Source organism: Bicyclus anynana, chromosome 12, assembly GCF_947172395.1.
Source record: "Bicyclus anynana chromosome 12, ilBicAnyn1.1, whole genome shotgun sequence".
In the NCBI taxonomy this organism is placed as follows: Eukaryota; Metazoa; Arthropoda; class Insecta; order Lepidoptera; family Nymphalidae; genus Bicyclus; species Bicyclus anynana.
Genome location: NC_069094.1, coordinates 5,751,091 through 5,765,729, shown reverse-complemented (window position 1 = coordinate 5,765,729; position 14,639 = coordinate 5,751,091). Strand labels below are relative to the sequence as shown.

The window sequence follows — 14,639 nt, the reverse complement described above, 5'->3', positions numbered from 1 at the left end:
GACAGTTTATTATGTCTTTGGAGGAAAAGTAAGTAAAATATCTAAATGTTAATAATGTACCGGCGAAGTTGCCTACTTAATTATAATTAATTTAATACTCATCACGACTTCACACATCATGGAATAGGCAAACTATTTTGGGAGTGAATATTTTCAATGTTAGGTATTAGGGTAGGGTATTTTATTGTTGAATTAATGATTTACTATTTATAAACTGACCCAGCAAACGTTCTGCCATAAAAATGTCGTCCTTACAAAAATCGCTATTAAATAAAAAATAGGTTGAATATGACTTTGACAACCTCTTAAACAAAAAAAATAATACTTAACAAAAAATATTATTAAAAACGATCGAGCCGTTTCGGAGGAATGTTATCACAGACACCGTGACGAATTTTTTTATATACTTCTCATTGAAAAAATCGAAACAGTCAGTACTGTTCAGGCGGACTGTTTAATTTTTGTTTTTTGTATTGTGGAAACTGCCCAAAATTAACGAGCAATCAATAATGTCACAATAAAAAATCATTCTTTAGGTACAAGTTTTATTATTCTTTAGGTACAAGTTAGCCCTTGACTACAATCTCACCTGATGGTAAGTGATGATGCAGTCTAAGATGAAAGCGGGCTAACTTGTTAGGAGGAGGATGAAAATCCACACCCCTTTCGGTTTCTACACGGCATCGTACCGGAACGCTAAATCGCTTGGCGGTACGTCTCTGCCGGTATCACTCCCATTAATATTTATTATCGTGCGCCCTAAGAAGTCTACCATTAGAAAATATTAATTATTCATAGTGATTGTTTAGGTTTTATTTTAATGAATAATATAGTTAAGTTTAATTATTATTGGCGTTCTACACGCATAAACCCTACATGTTAGAAGTGTTTGTTTGATGTGTTAGTATAACCCGTGGGCATTAACTTGACACCTGGCTATCAAACATCATTCCAGCCAGGTGTCAAGTTACCCCGCACGAGTTGTAAGTTATGTGATGTACCCAAGAGCTAGTGATCGGTTTTGTTTGCTCAAACAGTTGCTTTTGTTACTTGTATGTTGAGGTATGTGTTATTACAAATTAATGCTTTTTACATAAAAATATTTGTTGGTTGTAAATATCTATAGAGAAAGTGTAAATAAAACTATTCTCTGAATAAAAACAATGTGTTTTATTAAATAACAACTTAATATTATATAAAAGATCACACAAGACATACACTGGTCTTGTTTTAAAAAGTATGTAGTTGTATTGTATTTAATTCTACAAGCCTTTGTTTCAAATTAAAGGAAAAATATTATTATTATTTTATTGAATTTTAACATTCCCTAAAATGTGCTCCCATCATGTCAAAGCAGTAAAATTTATCGTTAGACGACAATCGTCTCGAGCTGTTCGCACTTTAACAACTTTTATCGTTGATCCATTGGATCGGACCGATATTAATATTATAGGGTTGGTCGATCCCTCACTAGTTGGACCGAGGACATCAAGCGGGTTGGAGGAGCCGCTGGATGCCGGCAGCTCGAGATCGTTGTGTTTGGAAGTCCATGCAAAAGTCTTTTTCTTCTTTCTTTTATTTTTTTTTTTCATTTTTTAGAGTCAGCTTGAATCGACCAAAACCCGGTAGGTAACCGAAATAGCGAAATTACGGATATCTGGGATTAAATAAAACCGTGACATGAGTAATATTAACAGACTGCTGTTTTCTGTTCAGATTTAATCAGTTGTTTGAAAACAATGTTAACAATTTTATGATTAACATTATCATAAAGCTTTTTGTCAGGCTATATTTGCCTGACCAGAATATAAAACCTTGTCATGTAGCAGACATTGAAGGAACTGAATGCTTCTACTAGCGTACTAAGGTTGACATATAAAAAATTTAGCTCCTCCAGTGTTGCACATGCGACCAGTGTAGAGAAATAGACAACATTCTGTCCAATGCCGACGGAGTTTTACCAGTCTCTTTCGTACCAACGCATTGAAAGAGATAGCGGTATTTCCGGTTACGCTGCCATTCTTGAATTTTGTCTATTTCTTTTCACGAGTATATCTCGTTGGTCGCATGTTAGCGCCACAGTAGGCCTCGACATTTTTTGTGAAGAGAATTCACCAATAGCGATCGAACCGGATATACCACTCTCTTTCGTCCCAACGCAACGAAAGACGTCATTCATTATGTCATTTTGTCTTCACAAGATGTGTCATGGCGCGCATCTTTGGCCTACTGACAATGATATTTATATTTCTATGGCGCTAACAAGCAACCAACGAAACAATCTCTTGAAGACAACCAATAGCGGTGTAACCGAATATACCGCTATCTCTTTCATTGCGTTGGGACGAAAGAGATGACACTTGGACAACTCTGCCACTATTAGACGATATTTTGTCTATTTCTCTTCACTTGATCGCATGTTAGCGCTACTATAGCTGGCAACTTAATTCGTAATACTCCCGATGGTCCGCGCGGGCCGGGGGGCGTGTAGCGATGAATGAAAAACCCACGACTGATGCACTTCACTTCCCGCGCGCACGATTTCACACCAAGCTATAACGTCTAGCGAGTCAGGTCCTTTTGTAATAGGTCTGAGTGACGGTACACCTATAGGCACTCCGCAATTGTTATTTTGCTTTTGTGTAGATGTTGTGTTTCTTTAATAAATGTTTTACTATTATAGGTACAGCTTTTATATCCGGTATATGCTATGGATGCACCTAATAGTGTGGTCATAATGTACGAGTATATTTCTAGCTTAATAGTCATAACGAACAAAAATCATCTTGTACAAATATATTAAGTTAAGTGAATGTTCTGTCGTTTTTCATATCTGATGGCCTTCTTGTTTTGGACAAACGAAACTTTCTTTTACAATCTTTGGCACATTCAAAGCTAAACTAAAGCGTATCCTGAAAAATTAAAAAAATATGTATCTATCACTAAATATAGCAGAAAAAAGTGTTGTGTAGTTTTTTGTTGCATGCAGATTTTTCGAATTTACCGCGTTTTAACCGATTTAAAAAAAAGGAGAAGGTTCTCAATTCGAATCTTTTTTCTTTAGCTTTACAGTTTTTAAGTTATAACTTAAATGATCACTCATTTATGTTATTCAGGTTTTTTTCAGGTCACGCTTTGATTTGGCAGTCATCCTTTTCAAACACGTCAACTTTTTTTTTGCCTCTAGCACATTATTTCATTTTTGAAACTCATACAACATTCAATTTTTTCAGGTGCACTTTTGCTTACATAAGTTGATACTTTTACAAATAAAAAATGTATAAAATTCTAAATAGAACAGGTATAACTTTGCATACATTTATAATGAATAGCTAATTAGTTGATTTATTTTCTGCAAAATACTGAGAAAATCAAACAACGTTATCTAGACCGGAGTCCCTAGCGTGCAATCAAGTGAAGAGAAATAGACAAAATATCGACCAATATCGACCAATGGCGATGCGAGTCCAAGTCCCATCTCTTTCGTATCAAAGCAATGAAAAATAGATAGCGCTATTTCCAGGTGCATCGCTATTGGTTGAAATTTGTCTATTTATCGTCACGAGATGTCTGTGGTTACCCTCTTAGCGTGTTTTGCTCTGTTAGTGACGTGTTGCTTGGATTGGTCGGTGTTTTGCGGAAAATGGAGAAATAAATCAATAATTTACTAAGTATGAATAAAATACGAAAAAAAAATAGTTTAAACTTTAAAACAGTTGGTTTCTCTTTCTAAGTATCAACAACCCATCAAAGTGCACCAGTGCAGTGCAGTGTTCAAAATCGACAGAACATCACTTATACCTACTAAAGTCCGGCCTCTCAGGGATTGCGTTTCTGACACCTGTCAAATGGTCATACAAAAACAAAAATAAAGTTGGCATAACTTTGTAACAACGTATCATAGGTTTCAAAACCATAATTTTCTTATTTAATTGTTAATAATAATTTTACCCCTAAATTATTACGTTTAATGTAAATTTGCATAATTATTCAATTTTTAATGTTAATAACTCGTTATTAAGGTTAATAATCGATGTTTAAAATTTTGCACTAAATTGTACGCCAGTTCAAAGTTATGTCGCCCATTCGATCAAGACCTGTCGGAAACGCAATTTCTGAGCGGCCGGACTTTAACATATAACATAGGTGTTAAGGCCATGGCTGTGTATCGTACGTAGTCGCGCTGTTAGGAGCGCCTTAGCGTTTGTTAATCGCTGTCGCTGCTCTGTCCCGGTACGTAATCCTTGTCATCCTCGTCATCTGAGATATCCAAGTCTTCCAAATCTTGGAACAGGGATTCGTCTACTTTAACTGCATCTCCTACAAAGTTAAAGTGTTCGTTAATGAAAAAGAAATACTTTATTGCACACGAAAATAGAAAAATAAATAATAAACATTAAAAACAAATAATGTACAAACTAAAAATTAGCATTGCTATAAGCAATCTCTACCAGCCAACATTTAACAAGAGGACTTGCAAAGAGTGTTAATATATATATAAACGTTTTTAAATAGGGTTTAAAACCAAGTTATACAAAATGGAAAATTCTGTCTATTTGCGAAAAACTAGAAAACTACTGAACAGATTTTCATGTGGTTTCACCAATAGATAGAATGATTTGTGAGGAAAGATTAGGTACATAATTTGTCAAGTTTTAGGTTTAGATTTGTAATTTGTTATGTACATTGGTTGAAATATGACAACAACTATTGGAATTGTAGCAAAAGACAAGTGATTTTTCATAGAAAACACTGCCTCTTAAGGTATAACAAAACATTTCATGGGGGGATTAGGTTACTTTTTTAATAAGTTTATAATAAAATGTCTCACCATCGTCGAGGAATTTGAGATCTGATTCATTAAGAGTAGTGTCTCTGAGGAACAACTCTTTGCCTGTTAGTTTGTTTTTGTTATTTCCTTCCCTTTCTCTTTTGGCCGGTATGCCCATTTCAATTTCAAACTGCTTCCTCCATGCTAGGAAAGATTCTACTGTCACACGTGTGCCTTCAAACCTTTTCTGTAAATGTTAGTATACTTAGTACCTTACCTTAGCTTAACAGCCAATAGACGTCCACAGCTGGACATAGGCCTCTTGCATGGTCCTTGAATCGAGACTGTTGTGCTTGGAGTTTCATGCTAGAGGCCCATGTCTAGCAATGGACATCTATCAGCTGATAAGGTAAGGTAAGGTAAATATAAATTGACCAGAATCTGGTTACAAAATGCTTAACACTACTGCATTAGAGTCATATTCACGAAAGAGGCTCCAAATTTGTAGTATGTAAAGTGTGTTTTTAAACGCACTGTGATATTTTTTTGTACACTGTACAGTCATACTCTATAACTGTGCGGTTCTCGGTGTAAGAATAGGTCCGCTCCTTATCTTCCTGTGGAAGTCGTAAAAGGCTTAACACATAAAACCGTAATAGTGTTACCCACATTCCGACAAAGGGCCCACTATCAATGAGGTGCCATTGGACCAAAAGGGGGCATTTAAAAAACCCACCTAACTGAGAATTCCCAAGGTTTGACGGCAGCCAGGCGGCTGGTCATAAAATCACTAGCCAAAACCATTAAAAATATGTCAAAACAAAAGATTACTATTATTAGAAGACATATTTTTCCGACCCCACATAAGTGGGATAAGGGAAAGGAAATGCTGACAGTCATACACTACACCTCGTGTTTAAAGCAGACTCATTGTTAGATGAATAGCATACTTATTTTAAGTATCAGAAAATTACCATTTCAGCTTCTTCATCAGCTCGTTTCCGAGCTAGAACCTCCTCTTCTCGTTCCCTTTGTATGCTATCCCACTTCTCATTAAGCCACTCCTGTCCCGCAGACACTAATGTGAATACCATTACCATGCCTAGGTTTTCCTCTGCCTGCAATGTTCAAGTTAATATAAAAATATTTTTATTTCATACTATAGTGTTTTTCAGATAGCATAAATACTGTGACAGTTCGATTCACTCTTGAAAATTTGTTGCGATTAACGATAATAGATAATACATACTATTATTGTTAATCGCGACAAACTTTCAAGAGTGAAACGAACTGTCATATTACTTATGCTATCTGAAAATCACTTTAGAACCAAATTGAATAATTTTTACTTATTATAATTAAATACAATATAACTAGAATGGACTGTAAGTCATCTATTTCAAACTAAATAATTTTAAGTAAACTTTATTTCAAATATGCAATATAAGTAAAATAACAAAATTAAAGAAAAATATTTGTCATTTCAACAAACAGAGAATTCACACTATATTGTAAGACACTTAAATCTCTCATGTGCTAGATATGAGGTATTTAAGGGTCTGGGTTTAAATCCCTAGCCCTTCAAGGAAAAAGTTTCATCCCTAATTAGATTGATTGAAGGAGTTAAGGGGTTAGAATATATGTATAATTTAACATTGTGTTCAGCACCATTGTCTGCTTATATATCAATACAGGTGTATAGATATGTGAGCAGACAAAATAAATTCATTCAAAAATCTAAACATTTGCATTTATTTTTTATTTACTTTACAATATTAGATGTGCTATAATTGGGAAGACACTGGCCACTAAGACTATACTGACCTAGTTTACCAGCCAGGGTTACAATTGCAGCCAAGTAATTCAAGTTTTAAAATAAATATTTCTTAACCACGCGGACGAAGTCGTCTGCGTCTGCTAGTAAATAATAAAAGATTAATTACTTGTTTCATTAAATGATTGTAAAGTTCATCCCGGTCTACAATCTCATCAAAACTTTCATCAGTGTTTATTTCAAGTACAGGCAACTCTTCAGGATATTTGGCAGTGTACGTGAACACCAATTCACACGTCAATCCTTCTCCATCATCTTCATATCCCTCAGACTTGATCGGTATAATGAATTTGTGCATCGGTTCTGTCTGTAAAACTATGACAAATTAAATAAGTATACGAAACGAAAACAATATTTCACATTTCACCAAATAATCATTCGTACTTATCATATCTCCATAATAAATTGAATCCAACGCCTCCACTTCACTTGTTTGTTCATAATGGTAATCCATTTTATAATTATTATCTAAATATGTTGGCAAATAACATTTAAATTCATTTATTTTTATTATTTTAAATAAAATTGGTTTCAGAGGTTAAAATTGTGGTACGCAATCGTAGTGTTTATATACTCTTTGGTCTTACCACAGACGACAAATGATGGGCCCATACAGACCGGGGGTGACAGTCCCCTACTCAAGTAGATTTGATGTTTTATAGCGCCATCTAAAGATTGCATCTGAACTAATAACTTTTATACGACACGATAGATGTCGTTTTTTTAAAAAAAATATTTGAAAAATTACGAAATATTAAAAAAAAAATTATTTAATGTTAAATAAAATATGTTTAAATAGAATAATGTCCTGAAATCAATAAAACAGTAATAAAGAAATCTATTTTAATAAAAATATTTTTAACTCTGGCAATGTACTTCTAACAAACAAAATATTTTTGTTATCGCAAAATGCAAATCAAAATGGTTGACAAAATACAATGGTGAAACTTCTTTCTGTGCGTGCGCATGTTAGTTGATCTCTCCATTGTGTATTTCGGTTGTAAAACTCAAAAAAAGTGTGTTGAGTTGAGTTTGTTCTCCTCCGCCTTGCTTTTTGTGATTTTGCCCCGAAATAGTGTTACACAGTATTGCGAAAGGACGCTTTTATTGTTATTTATGAACAGTGACTCAAAATGCCTAAGTTGTGCGCTTTTGGATGTGTTCCCAGTGGTAAGAGCATTATATTTTTGTATTGTAAGTCGTTTTAAACATAAAAGTCAAAATTACAAAAAAATCCTTTGCATTATATGTTTCCTGCATGCTGGCAAATTATTGATACATTTGTTTCACAAGCAAGCCATATTCAAATCTAGGCACTTCACTTGACTAGACCATATTAATAGACCTAAAAATCATTCAATTCCAAATGATATGTCTTATTTGACATCTCGGGTTTGCATTACAATGATTTCCCCCTTGTTTGATAGTAGCTAATGGTACTAGAACATCATGGGAGAATAAACATATTCTTCTTTTGCAGAGACTACAAAAGTGAATAAATACCATGACTAATATATATTAATTATTATTATTATTATAATAAAATAAAATACTTAACTATAAATGGTTCTATGGTTAGTTAAATGTGATTGTGAAAGGAATGGCTATTCAAACCTGCTCTAGGATGTTACCAAATTTAGCTAGGTAGGTAGAACAAAACAAGTCACGAGTGTTAATGTGTCTTAGAGAATCCTTTTAAACCTTTGTCACAGGCTCAGTGTGGAATTTTTCACTCTACCACACTATAAACCTCATACCCGCACAGCAAACCATTGAATTTTAGAACAACTGTCTCTAAACTTAGGTTATATATACATTTATCTATTTTTTTTCAATACAACTCACAATTTTGAATTTGTCATTTTCAGGTATCCCAATGCATCGTTTTCCTAATGCTAATAAATGCCTTGAGCGTTTTAAAGCTTGGGTTAAACTAGTTGGTGGCAAACTAACCACAGCATCTGATTATGAGCATTACCAGAAGAAAGTGATCTGTGACATTCATTTTACTGAACAAGATAGAAACCGGAATAAACGGCTTAATGCATTGGCTGTTCCGTCACTTAATCTTAGAGGTAGGTACATATATAATAGTGATTTTGTGGTCCTTCATTTCCTATACAGAAAACTGGACATTTCAATCTCATTAATACAAATCAGAGGTTAACAAAGGTAGAATAAACTATATTCAAGTTTATTGCAAATTATCAAAACTGATAAAGTTGATTTTAATAACTAAATATAAATAATGTTAATAGCCTTTGTATTCAAAATTTTTTTGCAGTCAGATACATAGTCAACAAATACAATCAATGTTGACTGAAATCACACCTGGTGGAAAGTGACAATGCAATAAAAGATGGAAGACGGCTAACTTGTTAGGAGTAGGTGATGATATCAACACCACTTACTGTTTCTACATGACATTGTACTGGGATGTTAAATCACTTAGACCCCAGGACATAAGGCTTATAAATGGAGGGCCGTCAAAAGGCCCAGGCCTACCTTAACCACCCTGCGATCTACTTTAATAATGAAACAATTACTTCATCAATAAAAGTTTTATGCCATTTTTAATTCATCTTTAATTTATCCACAACGATCTTAGCCTGTCCCTGTTGTGGACAGGCTAAGATCGTTGAACATACAGCCTGAGTTTTACAATATTTTGGAAGGATTACGATTGGTTTGTTTGTTCGTTTTCTTGTTTGTTAAGCTTGTTGGTAACAGAAAAAAGTATACAAAAAAATACACAGCTTCAAATGTTACTTCACACTGGCGAACATTTTGCCATTGTGATAAAAAATTTATTTTTCTTCAAGAAAAATGCTTTTATTAAGCAAATTATTTATCCACATCCTTCTTTATACATCATTTTATTATTATCTCCATATAATTCTCTAGGCCAATGTTGTATGGCCCTTGTGTGCATTCCCCAAATATTGTGATAAACTAATTAAATAACATCTTATAACAACACTTTATTAACCTGTTCAGTTACAAGCTTTACATATAATTTAATTTTCAATTATTTCAGAAGAATCTGCCACAAAATGTGATAACAGTATTATCATTCAACCTGCAACATTGGAAGCTCCAAATACAGGTACTATTATTTATTATTGTTTGTTGATAAACAATGCACATTGATTTTGACTAGTTATTATTAGGGTACTTCTGGTTACTATTTAAATTGTCAATGTTGTAAGCCTAATGACTAAAGCACAACTGAAACAGGACTTGCAAGTAATACAAAAACAATGAAGAAAGTGACTGCCTTCTGAGCAGGCGGTAGAGTCACTACAAATAGGATGTTTTAATAGTGGATATAAACTAAGCCTACTTGAAATAAACAAATTCAGAATTTTAAGACTATATAAATATAGTATACTGAAGGTTATAATGAAATTCATTTGATTTTATTACAATTTCAGAACAATCTGCAGGGAGTTCCAGCAACAAGCTTATCGAGCAATCGTCAACTTCCAATGCTTCAAATACAGGTACTTTTTATTATACACTAGCAGTTTTTGATAGTACAATTTCAACTGCGTGATATGTGTTTTAAAAAACATAGTTTTTAAATATGTTATTGACAATATGAGCCAAAACGCCTGTTGGCCATGATAGTATATTTCAACTGTTTCATTACGACACTGTAATAAATCCCATACAAATGGAGCATTTGACAAAAATATTAGTTAATAATTAATTCGTTAATTATTTAACTAGATACTTATTTATACATCACTAGCGGACGCCCACGACTTCGTCCACGTTGAATTCAGTTTTTCACAAATCCCGCGGGAACCATGGATTTTTCGGGGATGAAAAGTGTGAAAGCTTATGTGTTGATCCAGAGTAAAATCGGAAAATATATAGGAAAGAAGGAAGGAGGAGCAAAATGTTAAGTTCTGCCATTTTTGTGCACTAAGAAGTAGCCTATATCCTTTCTCAGGCTCTAGATTAACTCTGTGCCAAATTCCATTTAAATCAGTTCAGTACTTTCGGCGCCTATTCTATACAAAGAAGTATAGACGTTTTTTAAATCTATGTTTTTTTTTGTCTGTGTAATCAGGCTAGCTAAGTGGCAGATGGATGTTAAGTAAAACAGATGACAACACAATATAATATTATATTGGTTTAATAATATTATATTGGTTAAATATTTCATAATAGTTTAAAGTTTTAATATTGACTTCATCTTAAACATATTGATGAAATATTTTATTTCATACTTTCATTGTCAACCCATATTTGGCTCACTGCTGAGCTTGAGTCTCCTCTCAGAATGCGAGGGGTTAGACCAATAGTCCACCATGCTGGCCCAATGTGGATTGGCAGATTTCACACACATAGAGAGTTAAGAAAATTCTCAGGTATGCAGGTTTCCTCACGATGTTTTACTTCACTGTTTAAGACACGTATTTAATTTCTTATTACATATTTAGTAACTAAATAATATTAAAGTAGATTTTTCATGGATTTTCTAATGATAAAGTGTAATTCTGTTTACATTTGTTTCAGACATTGTATTCGTATCAAATATGATGCAGGAGCATAATTATAGCACAACTAGCAAATCAATGAGGAAATCATTTGAAAAAGGTAAATAATATTTCTATTTATCATTATTCATTATCAATTCACTACAGAACCAAGCCTTTTTGAAAAGGAGCTTAGACTTAAACTTAGTTGCTATAACGCGGGTTGGCGGTCTTATAATGATTATTCATCTATTAATGAATTAACAAACTAACAGATGTTATGATAGTGACAGGTACAGATGGCCTAACCTGTTATCCGAGGCATGAAATTGTAGCATCATAAACTTCCCGACTCTGGACTTACTGAAATTTTCATATTGTAGGGGAACTCAAGCCCAAAAGGGAATTTCTCAAAATACTTGAGTGAGGCGGCAATATTAAAAAATGTCGATCATCAGAAATATTCAACCAGCCTGGAACGCTTGCAAATTTGTAACCCTGTAACCCTTAATTTAGACTCAAAACGTCAGATTTTCGAAATGCACTTTTTTTTACCCTACATCAACATCTTGCCCTAATCTGACGCGATTTATGAGTTTTTTTGGTAATCGATAAATCGCCGTAAACAAAGCCACATAGGCTAAACACCAAACCAATTAAGCATCCTTTTAACTTTATTGTATTAATATAATCATTGTAAGTTATATCTTAAAACAGCATAAAATAAATTTACTTCTGGCTATCTGTATGCTTAGATCTTTGAAACTATGCAAAAGGTTTTAGGTTTTCTAAAATATCAGATTGAGAGTTTCTTTATACCTATAATAAATTGGCATCTACTAGAATAGAATAATTGTCAATTATTCAGTATTATTGGTTAAGAAGTTATAGACATTAACATTTTCAGTGATATTTTAGAAATATATTGTAAGAAACTGGTGGGCAGTTTCTATTTCTAGTTAATTAACAGATAACAAAACAAAACATCTACAACAAATCATATGAGTAACATCAGGTTTCCTGTATGGATTCCTGTTTTTTACTAATTGTTATTGTAAATAAATATTTATTTTCCAGGTTCCAAGGTCTCAGCATCGTATGACATCATCCAGATGAAACCCTTTTCAAGAAAAATCAAGCATCTGCAAACAGAAATAAGCTGTTTGAGGAAAAAAACAAAGTCTTTTAAAGCCAGACTGGCAAGTGCAACAAAATTGCACAATGATGTAGCATTTCAACATGTCATTAAGAATATGAGGACACCTGCGCAATTATTTGTGCATATGCAATTACAGGGTATGAAAAAACCTAAGGGCAGACGGTTTACACTCGAAGAGAAAATACTTGCCTTGTCACTGTATAAAAAAAGTCCAAAAGGCTACTCCTTATTATATAAATATTTTACATTGCCCTCATCAAAAGCAATGAAACGTTTACTAAGCAGCATAAAACTGTGCCCCGGTATAAATCCCATTTTATTAAAAAAAATTAAAGAGACCGTCCTTGAAAAGGAAATTCCTGACAGATTATGCAGCCTTATATTCGACGAAATGTCTTTGACACCCCAGATCTTTTTTGATAAGGCAAAAGATAAAATTGAAGGGTTTGCCACATCGAAAAGTACAAAATTTGCTGATCATGCTCTTGTTTTTATGATAAAGGGCTTAAAACAAAATTTTAAACAGCCTGTAGCTTATTATTTTACAAGTGGCCTTCAAAAAATTGAAATGAAAATCCTCATTAAATCTGTTGTGACAGAACTTCTAAAAAGTGGCCTTATTATTCTTAACACTGTGTGTGACCAAGGTCCTGTTAATGTAAGCGCAATAACAGAATTAATTAGTGACACTAGACAGTCATTTATAAAAGAAGGCAAAGAATGGCGACATGACATGTTTTCCGTAAATGGGCACGAAATAATACCTTTATATGATGTTCCTCATCTAATAAAAGGTATTCGAAATAATTTGATTACCAAAAATATGATTTATAATTATAAGAACGAAAGTAGATTAGTAAAGTGGGATTATTACCAGCAGGTTTATGCAGCAGATAAAGCGCGTGGAGAGCTACGTTTGCTTAATAAAATTACTGAAGAACACATTAATCCCGAAAAAATTAACAAAATGAGGGTTAAATCTGCTACACAGATTTTCAGCCACAGTATGGCCGTGGTTACCGACCATTTGGTGGCCAGAGGACACCTGCCTGCAGAATGCAATAATTTAGTAGATATAACTCTTTTAATTGATAAAATATTTGATAGCCTTAATGTCAGCACATTTAATATACCCAATGGTAAAATTTACAAAGGAGCAATTAGAAAAAATTCACCGCACCATGAACTATGGATGAAAGCAAAAGTGACACTAAAGTCAATAAAATTTTTGCAAAAAAAAGTATCTGGAAATAAAATACGGTTAGTGGAAACAAGTGTACCATCTGTAACAAATTTAATAAAAACGATTAATGGCATGGAAGCAATTTGCAAAATTTTATTTGAGAAATATGGTTATGATGCAGTATTAAGCAGAAATTTTAATCAGGACCCAGTTGAAAATTTCTTTGGGAACATCAGGAGCTATGGAGCGAGAAATAATTCTCCAAATACAATGTCTTTTGAGGGGGCATTCAAAGCCTTATTGTTAAATAATTACAATTTACCACACTCTAAAAGAGCTAACTGTGAAGAAGACGTAAATGAATGCCTCCAGAGTCTACATTTTTTTTTAAAGCAAAATAAAGATGCTCCTGTTGCTTCCACTGGGGACAATAATATTCCTTTAAACGAAAATTTAATAAACGATTTTGTTCTTGAACCAGACGTGGGGCAAAGAAATTACGTATGTGGCTGGGTCTTGACTAAATGTTTAAAAAATATTGTAAAATCTTGTAAAAGCTGCAGAAATTCTATGTTAGACTTCAAAAATAAAAATGAAATTAATAATACTTTCATTAAAGCGAAGGAATATGAAAAAAAAAAATGGTTATGCTATCCAAATGAAGCAATGCAAAATTGTTTCCATGATATACAAAATATAACGAATTCGTTTTTAAAAAAAGATGTGCCAATTAATAATACAAAAAGAAATATAAAAACTGTTACAAATCTATTAGTCAATTTCCCCATTTTTTGCAGTAAACATGGGGAAAGGTGTAAAGAATATATTACGGATATATCTATATGCTTGATAATAAACAGTTGGTGTAGATCCATTAACCGTATTTTAAGTGGAAAAATAACATACAAAGAATCGGACGATGACACTAAAATTGCGGCGCAAATATATTACAACAAACATAAAAAATACAAAAATAAAAAATAATAAAATCTCTCTTTGTTTTATTTATGTACTTATCCTAATATTTCGTATGTACTAATTGAAAATATTTTGCCGAATTATAAAAATTATAATATACTTTCAGTTAGTGCATAATCCCTAAAATATACAGTTTTCACCGTGTTTCTTTGCTACTGTAATATGGCAGCCTACCATATTTTCAGCTTAGTGAAGTTAAGCGGCGGGAATTGTATTGAAACATTTGA

At 33.2% G+C, this 14,639-nt stretch overlaps 2 protein-coding genes across 3 annotated transcripts; one reads left to right on the top strand and one right to left on the bottom strand.

Moving 5' to 3' along the window:
• Positions 1-1,681: 1,681 nt before the first annotated feature.
• Positions 1,682-7,207, bottom strand: LOC112050822 (RWD domain-containing protein 1). Its single transcript, XM_024089181.2, has 5 exons — positions 6,990-7,207; positions 6,715-6,920; positions 5,746-5,889; positions 4,832-5,018; positions 1,682-4,320 (listed from the first exon to the last, which is right to left on the bottom strand). Exons 1-5 carry the CDS (start codon positions 7,057-7,059, stop codon positions 4,208-4,210), a joined length of 720 nt encoding a protein of 239 aa, XP_023944949.1. The 5' UTR covers positions 7,060-7,207; the 3' UTR covers positions 1,682-4,207.
• A 322-nt stretch (positions 7,208-7,529) lies between these two features.
• LOC112048129 (transposable element P transposase) lies at positions 7,530-14,425 on the top strand. Of its 2 annotated transcripts, none has more exons than XM_052884716.1 (6): positions 7,530-7,775; positions 8,474-8,680; positions 9,646-9,711; positions 10,040-10,108; positions 11,133-11,213; positions 12,170-14,425. In XM_052884716.1, the coding sequence occupies exons 1-6, from the start codon at positions 7,739-7,741 to the stop codon at positions 14,416-14,418; spliced, it is 2,709 nt and encodes a 902-aa protein (XP_052740676.1). In that variant the 5' UTR covers positions 7,530-7,738; the 3' UTR covers positions 14,419-14,425. The 2 variants fall into 2 exon arrangements, with proteins under 2 accessions (XP_052740676.1, XP_052740675.1); XM_052884715.1 differs by having other exon boundaries at positions 9,643-9,711.
• Positions 14,426-14,639: the final 214 nt, after the last annotated feature.